This window comes from Uloborus diversus, chromosome 7 (genome assembly GCF_026930045.1).
Source record: "Uloborus diversus isolate 005 chromosome 7, Udiv.v.3.1, whole genome shotgun sequence".
Lineage (NCBI taxonomy): Eukaryota > Metazoa > Arthropoda > Arachnida > Araneae > Uloboridae > Uloborus > Uloborus diversus.
In genome coordinates this window covers 6,971,533-6,990,390 of record NC_072737.1, presented here as the reverse complement: position 1 = coordinate 6,990,390, position 18,858 = coordinate 6,971,533, and the positions used below count along the sequence as shown (strand labels likewise).

The following is an 18,858-nucleotide window of genomic DNA, read 5'->3' as shown; positions in this document are numbered from 1 at the left end:
TTCTTTATACTTATTGCTATTTTACTTTTATGGGTAAGGAAGAAACTCGATTTTTAATCACGTCAAAAAGATGTGTTTTAAATTCTTTCACGTAAACCAGAAAACAAAAGCAAGTAACGATTTTTTTCTCATAATTATTACTGACCCAGGCAACGCCGGGTATTTTTGCTAGTTTAAAATAAAAGAAGAAACAATATTTATGTGAGTAGCAAGGACAAAGAAAAAAAATTGTCAATATGAAATCAAAATTATCAAGAGATTGATAGTTCAAATTGGGAAAAAATAAAATATAAATTAAAAACAATGTAAGATCTCTAAATAGATATAATTAACAAAACAAAAACAATATCAATAATAATAATGATAACAACAATGTTTATTAGACAGTTATACATTTCTCAGGAGAGCTGAAAATTTCTTTGATGCTTTCCGGATTCAGGGGGCAGATGTTTATAACTGAAAGACACTTTTCTGCTATGTCACAACTTTTAGTTTATATATATATGAAGACCTCAATATTAAACTAATTATAATTAACTTAAAAGAATTAATTGCTTTCCATTGATACTCATTCATTAGTATATGATATGTAAAAAATAAGTAGCTGTTATTTTTCATATGCTGCCTTTTTTTTTTTTTTTTTGAATTTCTTTCATTTATTGTACTTTAGCTTATTGTACAGGCTTGCTTATTTGATTTCCACTAAAAAAAAATAAAAAAAATAAATAAAAACATTTTTTAAATGAAAATCCACCAAAACATGTTTCTTCAGGTACCTCAGAAACTCATTTCTGCAGACACTGCCCCTTACCTTTCCATGGAAGCATAATATAGTTGTATGACTAATGCTAATACAGAGCTGATTGCTTTGTTATAATATGAAAAACAATAGAAAGAGATATTATTTGTTTCCATTACTAAGAAAAAGGGAAAAAAAAATCAAGGTCACTTTAATGAATGAATAAATTTGATGTAAAAGAAATTTAAATAAAAAGTCTTTAACAAAAAAAGCTGCTCCTGAAAATGATCAGTAAAAATAAGGTCATACATTTCTTTTTCTATATTGCACAAAAGAACATACCAAAAAGTTTCATTTTTACTATACATTAGCTTTCACCAATGGCGCAGCATCATAGGAGGCAAGGAGGGGGGGGGGCAACCCCCCTCGAGAGGCATTGGTTTTAACATAAATGCGTATTCTAATGCAGTAGTTGAAACATATGAAAGGACTTTTTGATCAAGACCCCCCCCCCCCCCCCCCCCCCGACAGTATTTTTGACTAAAAAACCCCTTCCTGAAGGTATTTTTGATCAAAAAATCATATCCAGAAAGTTTTTCTTGCTGAGCTAGTGGCTTTCACATAATATGGCCTTTTTCCTGTGGCCATATGTTTACTTAAAATGTTAATTCATACACAGTCAGTTTAAGTTGAATACTTTTTTAAAGTGTATTGTTTTTCTCATTTATTCCCTTTTGAGTAGAAATAAATATCTTCACTTCTCTAACACACAAACCGTAAATATTCAAGGAACATATTGCTCAATAAATTATAACAAACCTATGAAGATATTAAAATAATTTAACGTAACAGAAATTTTAAGGCAGCTACCACCATTTATTGCCACACCATTTATAGATTTTGGCAATTGTTAATTAGCATCCAACTAAACCTCTATCAAAGACACATTGAAAAGTTATTTAAACTGATTTCTAACTTCATTTCAAAACTAAAAAATTTTGCTTGATGTGTGTTAAAAGCTATAATTTATCTGTTGTACACACATTTATTTTAGAGAGTGGTTTTTAACAATCAACTCGAGATAACTCCAACCATTATAACTTAAATAGTCAATCGACAAGTTTTCATTGGGTCTCAAACTCTCGAGAAGGCTGAGATTAACCTTTTTGAAAACTCAAAACTACAAATAATTTTAAAAAATTTACTGGTCCCTTGGGACTTTTGAGTTATTGAGAGTTGTCTGTATCATACATTTTGTAAAAACATACTGAATTCAGTACACAGAAAGCATTTCCTGCAACAAAATATTAAGATATTTGATTGTTTAAAGAATTGTGCACAATTTTGGTATAATAAATTAATAGTTGCAAAAATTTAATATTTATCATATAATATTACAATAGAGTATTTTAACAAAAAGCTATGGTCATTTGCTGCTTCTTTAAGATACATACTAATAGAAATAAAAAACAAGAATTCATTTAATGTTTGATAATGTATTTAACAAAACATAAATATTTTTTAAATTTTGATTTTTGCTTTCATTACATAAATTTTAAAATGAAACACAACACGAAAAAACTAACAATGCTTCAGAATTTAATGTTTTAGTCTTCTTCCCAACTCATTAAATATAAATGTTATTCCTTTAATAATGCCTTAATTTCAAAAAAAAATTCGGTTTTTTCTGCATAACCATTCAATTTTTTGTGCATTATTTTCTATTCATGTAACATTCTAAACCTTACACTAATATGTTTAACCACTAATCTTAAAAGAATATTGACATATTTTCAGTAAAATTTCTTTTATGTACAAATCCTTCTTTACTAGTTTATATACTATTTACAATTGTACAAGAAACAGAATATTTTGACACTGTACATAGATAAATTTTGGCAACTAAAAAGGAAAAAATGGCTGTCTGCCACAGATTCCGCATTTTTAAATACAAACCACAAACCCTATTATACATAAGCACATTCCATAAGATGAAACCAACTTTTCACAAAATTGTTTCAATAGAGGAACCTTTCCAAGTCAAGATATAACTAATGGGTCTCGGTGTGTTACAAAGGGCAGTTTTTGAGTTAACTTACAAAAGTTTTTCAACTCCATTCGTTCGTTATACTGATTCTTCATTGGCTGTGACAACAACAAAACATTTTTTGCAGGCCTCCTGTTTACATCACTAGCGTTTCATAGTTTAAGTAATAAGTATTACACCCTCATGCAAACTAATTGGCTGTTATTAATTTCATCATTAAAAATGACTCTCTAGGCCAGTGCCAATAATGTTTGAGACCAAAAAAATTTAGAACAGGATGAAACCAGTTCGAAATGTAAGAAAATCTAATAACATTAATAGGAAAAATAAATTACGGGCCAGCTGAGTTCGGGAAGGGGGTGTAGGGGGTTTAAGGGATAAAAAAATAAAATTTTTTTATAGACGAGATTTTTTTATAGATGAGATTTTACAGATAAAGGGATAAAGGGAAACGGTTTATCAAGATTTCCGGAAAAACTAAGAGTCCTATCGAAGAACTTAATTACAAAGTTGTTGGTAATAAAAATATCTACAATTTTTGTATTTGCACTTTTTTTACATAACCTCAAAATTTATGCGAAAAATTCAAAAAACCGACTTTTCGGTTTTTTATTTCTATCTCCCACAAAAAAAAAATTACTAAATTTAATGAAAAGTTACCTTATTATGTCCCAAATACACTGTAATTTTTTGGATTTAAAATATTTATTTTTTCTCCTTATTTTGATTAGGTAGTAAAAAAGCATCAGAATTTTCAATCAAAAAATCTCACGACAAAATATCTGATTTGTTAAAAAAATCGGAGCAAGGTTTTTTTTGTCGAAATCTCTACTTTTTAATGGTATAAAAAATTGCGGCCTTTCCACAGTGACCAAAAATTTCCTAATTCGGCAAATTTTGTGAGGCCAATCGGCAAATATGTAGAGAGCATTTTAAAAAATTGCATTTTTAATTTTTTTTTTCTTTTTTTATAGTGATGCTTTTGTTTTTTCTTATTAGCAGGTCCGACGAGAGGTCATGTCAGCCTAGTTAGAAACTAGGGGCTTGGGCTTTGGGGACCCGGCGACATAGATGCAAAAAAAAAAAAAAAAGAAAAAGAAGGAATGAAAAGGAAGAAAAAAAAGTGGGGCTTCAAATTAATGGAAACATAAAGATGAAGCAAAATTCACTCTTTCGGTATTTACTGTTGTGGCACTTATAATAGAGTTAATTATTTTCTAGTAAGCAGTTTTGATTTTTTTTCTCTTCTTTTCTTTTCTTTTTTTGTGAAGGGGGGGGGGGGGTGGCGACAAAACTCACTAGGGGCCCAGCTTGACTCTCTGCAGCCCTGCTCATATTTCAGAATTTGGTAAAATTTGAGGTTTCATACGGCAAATTGAAAATTTCTCCCTCCCAAAAATTGAGGTTGGGAGAGCCCATGTAAGAGGATTGCACCATTATGCAAATCTGACTAGAATAAATGTTGCTGTTTCTGCAAAGTGAAGACTTTTGAAGCTTATAGCAACAGGAACAGCGGCAATGTGTTTTGTTGTTCATGCCAATGTGAAATTAGCATTAGAATGGCTCCTCTACTGAGACGCAGATGCATTAAGAGCCAAGAGAACTGCATTTTTTAAATTGTTTCGTATAAGTTTTAGAGCAACTCTGTTATCGGCTTTTTTGGGATAATTTGGAGTTATTCTTGCTTATCAATCTGCAATACTTTTGTTGAGACTTCAGCACAATGTATCCAAGGGTATCACAATAAAATCTGACCACGAAATGTTGACCCTTGGATCCACCTTGTTTCAGAATTGTCTATTATCATGAAGGGGCGATATGGAGAGGAAAGTTGGAATGGAATTTGCAAGCGCGTCATTGGTTTTACAGCTTTAATATGTCACCAGGAATTTAAGAAATTAGTTAATGAGGTAAAACATTTAAATCTTGTATGGTCTCATTGGACAGGTCACATCCTACGTAAGTGGGTGGGTCTTGGTTTTACTTCTTTCAGCAGCCATTGGTCACAGACAACAAAGTCCATGATAATTAATTTAAGTTGAAAATTGGCTCGAGTAGGGTTGCAATAAAGGATGCAAGGCTTGCCATTTTAACTTTTTCCCCCAACTCAAAGCAGCTATTGCCGCAACTTTAATCTTTCAGGTCTAAATAATCAAAAGGAGTATTTCTTTTTTTCATATTGCCAAAATGTTGCTAAATTCCAAAATATGGCACTCTTCCTTTCTTCCCTCTCTACTTATTTTAAGGAATGGACTCGTTTCCTCAAATGATTGACAAGGGTCATTTGTTCGCGGTCGAACTATACCACTGAAGTCATTATAGTTGGTGGAAAGAAAAAATCCAGGCTGTTCTTTTTATCAGAACAAGTGACTTGAATCAGTATAACTCTTCAAGGAACAAACTGGTAATGATAACAAAACAAGAGAAAATAGTGGGTGACGGTAGCTTCAGAAGATCTTCCACGTGATGGCCACTTAAGGAGCCTTTGACTATACATGATACATACAAACCAGCAGGGATCACTGTGAATCAGTTCAGGATACGACACAGAGATCTCGAGAGTAACTTTGATCTGGCGCACACTTGAGCAAGTGGTTCATAACCGCTCTCGCCAAATAACTGGCTGTGATCGTCGTGGGAGAGTCGAAAAACATGGTCATATCGTTCTCTCGATCTCCTCCTGTGTCTCGTTGGTACATGATGAAAGCTTCTTCTACAAGCTGTGAAAACAGAGAAACAGTTTTGAAACATGAGCAAACTATTTTTGTAATGATTTTAGTCAAGACAAAACACTGAGCAAGGAAAAAAAATAAATAAATAAAACTGAAAAAGCTAAAAGTAAACTTTCACTTGTGGTGTTGTTACTGATACAATTAATTTCAAACCTACATACAAAGTTTGAAAAAAAAAAAAAACTTTCCAAATGGATACCTATTGACTTTATATAGCATTTCAAAAGCTACAATTCATTAAAATGCTTCAAATATGTACTGCTGGATGTGGCAGGGGAAAAAAAACAGGGATGATAGAAATGCAGGGATGACTGCCGCTGTGAGAAGGTAGAGCGCATTATCTGCAGAAAGTAGGTTTTCAGATTCCAAACTAACAGGGAAATGTTGTAATTCAACATTTTCTTCATGCTTTATTTTCAGCAAAAAACAAATTTTTTTCAGCAAAAATTAGCAAGCTTGCACAATGAAGCTGAAGAACAATAGATGACAAAAATGCAAAAAAATAAAAAATAAATAAAAAATAAAATTTGCAATTACTGCTCTTACTTTCCCACTGCAGACTGGGTGTGTACAGCAGAACTAGCTGCCTGTTGCAAGCTTAAAGTGGTTTTATTTATTTACTTAAAATATACAGAAATTACAAAACAGACTTTGGTTAGACAAGGTTTTGGTTAAAAGAGTTTCGTACAAACAAAGTTCTACTGTATGTATATCTAGTCATAAATTTTATTTGCATAAACAAAAAGTTTTATGTTATCTGACATGTGCATGAGTTGTACAAACCTTATTCATGTCAATAGTGGTGTTGAAAGAAAGTTCCGGATTCCTTTCCAGAATCAAGTACACGACCATTATCAGCTGCAAAATACAATTTTGCTTTAAAATTGCATAAAATAAGAAGTTCATTAGTAAAACAAACATTTAACGGACAAAAAACAACAGATTTCAAATCACGAAATGTTTCAAGTGCAAGCTACACCACAAAATAAAATTAATTCAAACCACAAAATACTGCATACAAGTTTTCCTAAAATAAATGGCATTGCAGTCATGTCCTTCATCTAAAACACAACCAGTTTGCTCTTTTGTAAAACGAGTATTCAATATACAGGGTGGTTATAAAATAATGTCAGCTGTTCAGAACTCTCTAGTAAGTGAAGTATTGGACAAAACATTGCCGAATTTCATGAGGGTACAAAGCAGACCATGGGGTTTCGATTTCTGAAATAAAAAAAAATTAGTACAAAAAATCGTCACCAGGAGAAATTTTGGCGTTGGAAAGGTGTATTGTTGTGAATATTAAAGGAATAAATGCTAACTGCCAAAATATGCATCAATTTTAATCCCAAAATATGACTTTTACTAACAAATGAGGTTCAATACGACCAACATCGAGGTAATTTGCATGTACTGCATACAATGCACAATATTTTCCACACATCCGGGGGGAGGGGGAATAATTTCCCCTACCTGCAATGTTATTCGAGTTTTCAAAGTTGAGACATCGGGAACATGTCGTAGAAACACAACACCATTAAGAAATCCCCATGGCGGAAAGACAGAATACAAATACAAACACAAAAGCGACGACCAGCAACAGGCTCTGGGCCCAGCTAGACTGGTCCTGGTCAATTTACAATCCCCAGTGAAGATCAATGGCCCTCTTAAAACTATCTACTCCCTTGCTCATTACCACCTCTTCCTGTAAGCTGTTCCGAGGTTCCACTACCCTGCTATAATAATAATTTTTCCTAACATCCATGTTAGCCTGAGATTTAAATAGCTTAAAACAATGACCCCTTGTCCTGTTTTCCGTGCTAAACTTCAGCCCCGTAACATCTTTCGTTTTAATAAATTTAAACAACTGAATCATGTCCCCTGGGTCTCTTCTTTGCTCAAGACTGTACATTTTTAGCATTCTAAGCCTGGAATCATAGTCTAAGTGAGAAAGTCCATTTATTAGCCTTGTAGCCCGCCTTTGAACCCTTTCCAATACATTAATGTCTTTCTTAAGATAAGGAGACCAAAACTGAACAGCATACTCCAAATGAGGTCTTACCAAACTTCTATATAAAGGAAGATGAAGAAACTTCTATAGAAGGTGAAAGATTGGGCGACCACAGTCTAATATAACTGCTATCAAAGAAATGTTGTCGCCATACACTCAGTGCCTAAAGCTCAACGTGGGGTGGTGCACCATCTTATATGAATATCATTCAAATAGAAATCCTTGCTTCTGCGCCAAAATTTCTTCGTGACGGCTTTTGGTATTATTCTCCTCTTGTTACGAATTGAAATGTCTTGTTGGTTTTATTGAACCTTATTTGAAAGCAACAAACATTTGTAGTTAAAAACTTGATGTGGGCTGAATTTTTTAGCATTTAATTCTTTAGTATTCGCAAGTAATACACTTTTGCAGCGCCAAAATCCCCCCTGGTGGTGAATTTTGGTACTTTTTTTTTATTGCAGAAATCGAAATCCCACGGTCTGCTACGTAAGACCATGAAATTTGGCAATGTTTCGTCCAATACTTCACTTGCTAGAGGGCTCTGAACACCTCACGTATTTTTATTAACCACCCTGTATGTCTCAGGGAACGGTTGGAGGATAAAAATAAAACTCAGAAATGTTCCTTTTTAGACCGTAGAACAAGAAGTTCCGTCTAGAACTAGACGAGCCTACTTTCCCGTATACCCATACTACTTTCTAGTACCTGATCAATATTCTCAAAAATAGCTAAAATCGCAAATTTTTTCAAACATATTTTTTTTAATATTTTAAGCTGATTTCTAGGGATAAAATATTCCATACTTTTCTTCAAAAAAACGAACAAATAAAATAGCAGCACCTTTTAAACAAAGCAGCTAATACACTTCTTTCCATTAAAAATTTTTTTTAACAGCTTTCAAAACGAAAAAATAATAATAAGTTCATTAAAATAAATACATCATATAAAAAAAATCGTTTCTTTTTCCCCTGTTGCGGAAAATAATTTTTTAAACAAATTAATGCACTTACCAAAATAAAAAAAAACAATAAAATGTCAACTTAAAGAAATAATTTTCATTGTCAAAAAAAAAAAAAAAAATCGTCTGCGCATATTTTTCGAGTTTATTCACCGAAAACTAAATACCTAAATTAAAACTTTAGCGTGAAAATAAAAACAAATCATATCAACAATAATTATTTCACAGTTAAAACCACAGCAGCGGAGTCGGAGTCGGAGTCAATCTCATTTTGGGATAAAAGAGTCGGAGTCGAATATCCAAGAATCGGAGTCAGTCATTTGTCCTCCGTGTATAAATGTTTGCCAAAGCTACGAAGTCAGAGTCGAAGTCGGGGAGTCGGAGTCCGATTAATTGTCGGGAACAGGAGTCAGAGTCGGTGTCAGGTCCCCCTAAATTCTCGGAGTCGGAGTCGGGAGTAGGTCGTCGAGAGCTATTTCCAACAAAGTTTGTTTGAAGTAAATCCGCCTTCAAGTACGGAATCTACATTGACTTTCAGTTTCCGCGTAGGCGCAAATGTTAAGGGATTTGAACTGTTCAAAATTGAACGGAAAATTGTTCAAATCAAAAAGATATCTTATATACAAGTTTTTTATCAAAAGCTTTTTCCTACAAAGTTTGTTTGAAGCAAATTCGCCTCACAGTTCGGAATTGCTTTGAATTTCCCCGTAGGCGCTAATGTTAAGTTTTTTTGAACTGTTCAAAATTGAACAAAAAATAGTTCAAATCAAAAAGTGAAATATGGGAATGAGGTGTCCTCGCCGAGATCTTTCGAACAAAAAAAAGTTTGTTCGAATCGGACTATTCATTCAAAAGTTATTAGGGGGGGACAGACAGACAGACCGACAGACAGACAGACAGACAGACCGACAGACATTTTTCCCCATCTCAATACCCTACTTTCCAATTTTTAATTTTTCAATATTTATTTAATTATTTTATTTATTTTTGACTTTTTTTTGTTTTTCACGATATTTTTAAGATGCATTAATCCTTCTTTCATGCTTTTTTCTACTTTTTCTGACCTTTACTGGGAAAGTAGGCTAAAAATGAGCAAACGATATCCACCTCCAAAATTTGACCATACCTCTCTTCAAAACTTTTGTCTGTCTACCCTGTTGATACACCTGCTTACGCCAAAGATATTAAAACTTCAATGTATTACACAGATAGTGAACCTCGCAGACAATTTTATACAGCAAGCCTTAAGACCGGGGATTTTGCATCGAAGAGATTTTGGGGCATCAACCATGCCAATTTAACTTATTAAGTAAAAATGGTTAGTGAAAAATAAATATTCACTTTAGTGAGGTAAGTTAAAAACATTTTAACAATGCTCAAGTTAAGTAAATTACAATAAGAATTGGAGACACATTTTCGTGACACAGGCAACTTCTTTTTCAACACAAAAAAAAAAAACAAAAAAGAAAGCAAAAATTTAACTTCTCTAGCAGGACATCATTTCATCCAAAAGCTGCTTTTTCTTTTCTTGCATTAAAAAGGGTTCCTTCTAACCCCAAAATAAGTGTCTGTAATTCTCATTTCTATATTTGCACAACTTTAACACTTTGATGTTTTTAATAAATAATGATGCTTGTGAGGTATGTCAAAGTGTTTGCACATCACATTTATTTTAAAATCAAAATAATTTTAAAGCGAATTATTTATCTTAATTGTACTTGGACAAGTCTCTAGCAATGGGAATTTTTATGTCCCTTTGATACTACTCCAAAAATACTGTTAAGAAAACTCCCTGCTTTACTTATTTTATTTAAAGCCAAACATTTGAAAAAGATTAATGTTCAATGTGTCCAATTTTCCTTCCCGTCTTGTCCCTCAGACAATTTCTTAAATACAGACAAATGACTCAATTAAAAGATAACGAAGAACATTATACGGGCAAGCTTTAATGAATTAACAACTGTTCAGCTCTTCATGCATTCAATTTTTATTTATTTTTTTTTTTTTTCAAATGAGATGCTTAGTGAAGAAATGCAATTCAAAACTAATCGCTTTGATTTCAGTCCATAACTTCCCTCAAGGATTTTAGTCATGAATTACATTCCACTACGAAAACAATTTACCCTTATTATACAACCTCCCAACCTAAAATAGGACATTCTGACTTTACTAGTAATGACAATTAAATAGCAATGAAAGTGTGAAATTTGTGAAAAAGTTTGATTTTGTTAGCCCTATTGCATGATTAAACGTTAAGCAAATTTTATGAAGTTTAATACATATTTTGAAGTCGATTCAGATAAAAATAGCGTCCGGATGAGCCCATTTCACAAAATTCTGTGTCGTAAAAGTGGCCAATTGACAAAACTTCATATCTTAAAATTAGACCTTTCCCTAAATTTCATTTGTAACTAAAATTAAAAATTAAAAAAAAAAAAAACGACTGGGGGAGGGGGGGGGGGGATGTAGAATCAAGAGGGAAAATGGAAATTTCTTTTAAAAGCCTTATACTATTAAAAATCAATTATAAGTATTTTATTTGCTATGAAATAGAAACTGGCAACAGATAAAAATTTTAAATCATTGCTTTTAATTTCCTTGTCCGCCAACAATGAATTCGGTTACTAATTGCTGAATAAAGGCTTAGCCGTATTTAAAATCTGCTTAAAAAAACTTTTAATCCGAATTCCAAATAACATGGAAGTTCTAAACACATTCTATCAGATGCAGAAAAAAAAAAAAAACCTCTTCATTTTGGTACTAGATTTTAAAATATATTTTCATTGCAAAAATCAAGAAAATGCTTTTAGAGGTTTTTAATTAATATTTTTGTTAATTAATGTCATCCGAAGAGGCAACCTAGCTAAGAACACTCTCGATCAACTCCCCTTTCAAACAAGTTTTTTTTTCCTTCAAAATCGGTCCATCGGTTTAGGCACTAGAGTGCCACAGACACACAGATATATAGATACATAGATACACACACACACCTCAAACTTATAACCCCCGTCCTTTGTGTGTCAGGGGTTAAAAAAGGTTCTTTCATTACTTTTAAGCTCAATCAATTCATCTAAAAGCAAAATATCAGTTTAAAAAAAACCTCCAGCTTCCAAGTCATACCCGGTGAAGTCCTAACAGCCGAAGGGATTTCAGATTAGCTTTGTGATAGCTAAACATACTGTATACAATATAACAAGATTTTTTTCACAAAACAAATAAATAAAATAAAAATGCCTAAAAAATAGTTATTTCCTTCCCAATTTAAAATTTAAAGCCTGGATCTCTAATATTTTAAATACTGTATATCCCTGCTTTAACAATTGTCAAGAGACTGGAAAAAGTTATCGTTGAATCAAGGATATCATTTACATCGAGGAGCATAGACATGCAATGTAGCTAAATCCGGACCAGTGAAATGTATCATTAAATTGAGGAAATCGTTAAATCAAAGTTATACTGTATGTGTCGTTGAAATTTCTAAGCAGAGAGGATAAACTCACTTCAACAAGAATCTGGCGATACTCAGGAGCAGACACTCTACTCAGAAACATCTCCACTTCAATAGCAAATTTCAAATCATACACAGTCATCTCAGTCAGTGTGGGTTGCTGGAAGAGAAGGAAATACTATTTAGAAAATTCATAGCGAAGAAAAGATCCATAAAATAAAATATTCAGTGAAAATTAATAGTTGTTGTGTTACATGTAAAATTTAAGCATCCATCTTATATATTTGTTTCACACTGTACCTGTGAGAAATTTTCTGCTCTTAATATGGTTTGTGATCTTTCATATCACTTTTCCGATTTTCTTATTGGTTGCTTGGTTAATCCTTAATTTTTATTATTTAAACTACTTACTGCTTTTCCTTGATGTTTTTCTCTGATGTCTTTTCATCATAAGGGCCATTCCACGGAAAACGGTAATTTTGTCCCACACGTGATGCTTTACACATTTCATAAAAAATAATAATTTAAAAGGATGATGAACAAAATTTTGTTGCTTAAGAAATTACAAACGCATGTATGACTTCTTAAGAAAAACTTTCTTCAGAAAGTATTTATTTTTTATGAAATATAGGAACCATCACGTGCGGGACAAAATGACCATTTTCAATGGAATGGGCATATACATATTATTTTTCAATGGTTTAATTAACTATTTCTAAACTATTGAGGTATGTTTCCTTTACGTTGGAACCATAGCTTTCGAAATCTACAATTTGTTCGGTCATTGCAGTATTAATGGAGCAAAATATTAGCTTATTCATAAGCAAGTCACCGGAGGTTGACTTTGGATGTCCCGGACATGACGAATTTAAATAAATTTTATTTAAAATTAAAAAAATGTTTAGCTAAAATATAATTGTATTAAGAGTGTCTTTGCATCAAATGCAAAAATTTTAAAAAATCTTACCCCTGTTTCATTAAAATGTTAAGAGATATGACGAAATGTAAATGAAATTTAAGCGTATTTTTGTCCCGCACGTGACGGTGGAATAGCCCATAAGCTCACTTTCTGAATTAAATTAATTGATAAAAAAGGTTTATTGAATGTACAGTCGAGTCCCGACTTATGCGAGGGATGCGTTCTAAGATCTCTCGCCCAAGTCGAAATTTCGCGTTGTGGAAAAGGATGTGCGTGAAAACTTTTATAAACATAACCAACCATTTAGACACTTGTAAACACCACCTCAAACTGTTTTAAACAATTCCTTAACTGTACATAACCATTTCTTACATCAAGAATGGAACTGTTTTATTTGAATCTTTTTTTAAAAAAAGCTGTTTTATTCAACATAAAGTACTGTTACGATGCAAAATCAATGATCAATGGGAAAGATGGACATAAAACAAACTAGTACGGTACGTACAGTATACTAATAAAATGCACTATAATTGTACAGTACAGAAGAGCCTTTAATGATATTTGTAACTTTAAAAAATGAAGAAGATGATGATTTATGCTGCGTGATGAAATGGTTATTCTAATATATTTTTAACTAGTGGTACCCGCACGGCTTTTCCTGTAGTAGAAAATTAAAAGGTCATTTGGTTCGCCTGTAAATTAACAAATAATGGATGGTGAATTTCTCGCCAATTGGCTATGTTAAATGGCTCGCCCATTGTTACGGTTCCACGTTATGGTAATTTCGTAATTTACTATTCCACCTTGTGATCATTTGCTCGTGAAAACGTTCTTAAAATTGGTATAGAAAAAGAACCACATCGAATTTTTGAAAAATCGTTTCAAGGTGCATAATCCGAATGCTACAAACTATCTTTGTGCCAAATTTCATGAAAATCGCCCGCCAAACGGTCTAGGCGCTGTGCGCGTCACAGAGATCCTAACAGACAGAGATCCAGACAGAGAGACTTTCAGCTTTATTATTAGTAAAGCATACAGTTGCTTCGTTAGTTCTTTTATAACGTTTCCTGGTTTCTTTAATTCACAATACAAGAGCAGACTTTCATTTTCATCATTTTTACTTTCTTCTATATCTAATATATAGAAGAAAGTATTGGATTCGTGCAAACTTTCGAATTTCGAATTTTGACGGATTCGAACGTTTTGAGGTGTGCTGAGTCCATTTCGACCATTTTTGGAAAATGTCAGTCTGTCTGTGTGTGTGTGTGTGTATGTGTGTCACGTCTGTGTGTGACCAGTTTTTTGTGGCCGCTCTACAGCAAAAACTGCCGCATGAAATCGAACGAAATTTAGTACACATATGTGCCCCTATGTGAACTTGTGCCCATTAGTTTTTGGCGCGAATTCCTCCAAGGGGGGTGGAGCAATGGGACGTTTTTCGAGTTACGCGTGCTTGCTATTCCTCAGGAAGTTACTGGCGGAATCAAACAAAATTTGGTCCATATGTTGGTATTAACAGGAACAGGTGATGCTTCAATTTTGGTGTCAATAACTCAAACGGGGGTTGAGCTATAGAACGTTTTTTGTCGTCAATTGTGACTGCTGTATCTCAAGAAATAATGAACGGAATGGAAGAAAAATTTATCGGCAAGTAGCCCTTAGTGGGTATAAGAGCTGATTTTATTTTGGTGTCCACAGCTAAAAAGGGGGTAGCGCAATCACCCGTTCTTTTTCTCCATTGTGAGTGCCCTATCTCAAGAAGTAATGCTACGTTCTGGTTGAAATTTGGAATATATGTGAATCCATACGTAAACAGGCTTTGGTTCAATTTTGACGCCAATCGCTCCGAGAGGTGTTGATTTTTTTTTTTTTTTTTTTTTGCGAATAAAAATAGCTTTATTAATGCAACAATAAGAAAGATAAATCGTAATAGATTGTCGTCTGCTTATTTCTCGTGATTTTAATTGTATGGAAATGGTAGGAAATATTATCTCAATGATTTAAAATTTTTAACTGTTGCCATCTTATGTTTGTTAACAAATAAAATATTTGTAATTAATTCAAGCAAGGCTTTTAAAATAACTTTCAATTTTCGCTCTTTGCTTTGCTTTTGCAATAATGCAGACATTGGGATGGTGGTCAAGTTTTTTCATGTGTAATTTGGTTTTTGTTGGGAATATTGCTTCCTCGTCAAGCATGGGGAGGGATCAGAAAAAAAAGAAAAATATAGAAGAAAGTTTCGTGATGGCCACAACATACTAGTTGCATTTTGCTTAGACACTACTTGACGAACTTTTATGGATTTCATTTTCCTGACTATTAATTGTGCGTATGGAAGATTCACTCATACCTCACTGCTGTGCTACCTTACTTAAGATGAGACAGCGCTCATACGTGAAGGGGTCATTATATTTCATCAACTTTCGCAGTTAGAATGAAAAAAATAAATGGAAAATGAGGAGTAGTAATTTGCATGCACTAACAAAGCAATGTTCGGATTAGTACGCACGATGTGGGAACTTCCGCTGTCAGTGATGCTAAAGGGATGAAGGTTGATTTGCGAAAAAAATATTTTATTAGCCAATAACAAAGTCAAAACTAATGCACAGCGATTACCTTCAGAAAATTTTGGCGTTGCTGGCGAGGAATTCGCGTTAGCCCTAAAATTCTTTACTTGTGAAAAAATCGCGTTATAGCCATTTCGCGTAAGTCGAATCTCGTTGTAGCGGGAGTCGACTGTACCCTGTTTTTGAAATAATCACTAAATTTGGTTCAAAATTTACATTACGTCTGTTAATCAGGAATTGCATTGATTGTAAGCAAATACTTGAAGTGACAACAGCCTGTCAAAATATACCTGGGGCAGGTGGTGTCCCTCCACTATGATGCCTTCTGCTGTGCGAGTCATGATGTCCCAAACTCTGTCATAAAAGTTCTTGGGAACACGACACAGTGCCCCTTCGATTTGCCGCCTCTGGTGGATGGACAGTCTGAAAAAGAATGAGTGGCAAAGCTTACTTTCTTTTTAGCATGCAATTCGCAACTCCAGCGCTCGAATATGCTACCTTGCGGTGATTTACAAAACTGCCGAAAAAACTAAAACATTGCCACATTGCGTTCCACGTATGTCTGTTCACTTAAACATAGGCAGTTTGTTCTGAGTATTTATTAACGCAATCGATGTGTCTTGGATTGCTTTCAGCAACAGAAATTGTTAGAGCTCCTCAAAATAATGTTAGTTTTTATTATTTCCCTCTAAAAAGTGATTTGATTGAGAAATGGTGAAGGCACGTTAACACCAGAAAACTCTGGATTAGCAAACTTGGATAACGTTATACCAGGTAAAAAAATTTATTGTTTTGTGTGAATTTGTAAGAATATGGTTTTTTTTTAAATCTTAAATTAATTTAACAAACCATATTTTACAGCAGCATTTAGTTGGAATAGACAGTATGCAAAATTTTTTCTTGAATATATTATCGTAGAACGAAATGGAAGATGTTTAACCAAAAAGAATTTATTTTGTTGCTTTTATTCTCAGCTGAAAGGTTTCGCCAAATTTGTTTAGGGTTATAGTTTTAGTATTGTGCGAGCTAAGTATCCTTGGCGAGATTCCGCCCATGTTAGTTAAACCATTTTTATTTTTTAACAAGAGTGGAATAAAATGGTAGAAAGATTACAGAATTCGATAAGTGAAAAGAAATAATGGTAGATCAAATTGAAAAGAAAACTACCACCATATATCCGTGAGAATTTTGTTGATGATTTGTATAGCATGACATAATTAAATCATAACTCAGAAATTAGAAACATACCAAACAGAAAAATTTAAAATGAACGGATTCGGCAATTTGAGAGAAATAACTCAGCTACAAATGCAAAACAATTAGCGCTAGCCAAGCAAGGCAAAGAAGTATCATCTTCTTTTGACAATAATTCGTAATGTCATATAATTAAATTTTCTAGCCTTAATTGTTATTCTTGTCAGGCCACAATTATTATTTAGTTTTATCAAGAATTGATAAATATCGAATTCAACATCGTGGAAATGGCTGCTTAGAACTACGAACTGCGTATTTTGCATTAATTTCTAACCTTTAGTAATAATTCTTGAATTCTCATTTCTTTCTACGTGGGCCAGAATATCAACAAGACTTTGAAAATTAGTTTTAAAAGAATAAAGCGAAAAAATCATGCATACGAACAAAATTTACTAGACTTATTCGCATTTTCTTCGTTACCACATGCGTTTGTTTTAGTTTTTTCGTTCGCCATTAGACAGTGACTGCAGTGCCCCCTATAGTTCATTGGAGTTGCGAATGTGGTGTGTTTAGTAAAGTTCAAAAATATCTCCATACAAATAAAAAACCTTATCTATATATTTTAAAGCTTATTTCATGTACACTACATGACAACAGTGAGTGGTAATAAAAAGTCATGCTAGGAAACAAGTTTTATGTTTCCAAAATTTGTCGGTTAAATATTATAAAGTCTGCAAGTGATAACTTTAGTCAGTTTTTAACTTTATATTTGGTCTTTAAAAAAACTTTTTCTTTCCCTTCCTTTTTTCTTTCTTTGTTGACATGATCATAAACAAATAGGAGAAGTTTATCCAAACCTTTCTTTACAGTGACTTACAGTAAATTAGTTACAGCTATTTTTATTAATTTTCACTCAACAGTGAGAAGATTAATTTTTTTTTTTTTTTTTGTAAAAAACTGAACATAAACACAGAAATGTAAAGAAAATATGAATCCTTAAAAAGAAACTATGTAATAAAATACAACAGAGCATACCTTATGCACTTTAAGAAATCCTCATACATACAGTAGCGAATTCACTGATCGAGTAACACTCTTGATATCAAAAACAATGAAACTCGCGGCACAGCCCGATAATTTGATAACATGATCGAGTAACCCGCGAGTTTCAACAATGAAACTTACCCCTCGGCATGATAGTTTGATAACATGTTTTGGTAATGTTTAACATGCAGAGAAAGGCTTTATTGTGACAAGGCTGAACTCGATCCAGTAAGTTAACTGTTTTACTGGTAAGTCACTGTGTCATTTCAGGGGAATGAAGACAGAAAAAAAAAATGGTCAACAATGAACGCTATCCACTGGAGTTTAGGGTTAATCCAAAGGAGTAAGGGTTACAATTTCAACTGCCAGACTATCACCAAACAGGCAATGGATTCGTTCAAATGTAGAAGCAAATTTCGCCCTTCATACCTCAACCGGCGATTTCTAGTTATATTTATAGAAATGAATTATTTTATTTCATTACTAGCAAAAATACCCGGCGTTGCCTGGGTCAGTAATAATTATGAGAAACAATCGTTACTTGCCCTTGTTTTCTGTTTTAAGCGAAAGATTTTAAAACAAACCTTTTTGACGTGATTAAAAATCGAGCTTCTTCCTTACTGATTAAACTAAAATAGCAATAAGTATAAAGAACAAAATAGTATTCAATTAGAAACGAAAGCACGACATTTAAGCATATACAAATTTGAAGAATTTCCGAAATATGAAATTAAACTTTACATGTTTAAAAAGATTTATCTGTTAGTACTTTTTTTTAAATCTAAAACCTTCTCTGTATGGCTATTGATGTACGAACTGTTTTAAAAAATGTAGCCGCCCGTGTTCCCCTTACACTTGCTTTAGTTATTTTTTGAAATTCCAATTTTTGTGGGCACTTGGTGCGGTTTAAAATCTTACCAAATTTGCGAGAATCATTTTGGGACACTTTCGATAATACTCCCCCTCCTTACTAATTTTTATTATAGAAATATTGTTGCCAGATGCTGAGATACTTTTGGTCAAAAAAAAAAAAAATGGCGCTAAACGGTTTCATCGAAATGTTTCCAAAATAAGTAGTAAAATTTGGCAATTGTTTGAAATCGTACAAAAAGAAAAATTAATGGAAGTTTTTGTGCGGTTTATGGATTTGCCTAATTTAGTTGTTGAATTATTTTACACAGTATTTTTTTTCTTTTAAGTAT

General features: G+C 33.0%; 1 protein-coding gene across 1 annotated transcript in view; it reads right to left on the bottom strand.

Moving 5' to 3' along the window:
- Positions 1-5,103: 5,103 nt before the first annotated feature.
- Positions 5,104-18,858, bottom strand: part of LOC129225664 (probable phosphorylase b kinase regulatory subunit beta) — a 94,098-nt gene continuing 80,343 nt past the window's right edge. Inside the window, exons 27-30 of the mRNA XM_054860140.1 lie at positions 15,709-15,841; positions 11,985-12,092; positions 6,302-6,376; positions 5,104-5,506 (exon numbers count right to left, since the gene is read on the bottom strand). Of these exons, the coding sequence (XP_054716115.1) occupies positions 5,321-5,506; positions 6,302-6,376; positions 11,985-12,092; positions 15,709-15,841 (502 nt within the window). The 3' untranslated portion in view covers positions 5,104-5,320. The remainder of the gene's footprint in view (positions 5,507-6,301; positions 6,377-11,984; positions 12,093-15,708; positions 15,842-18,858) is intronic.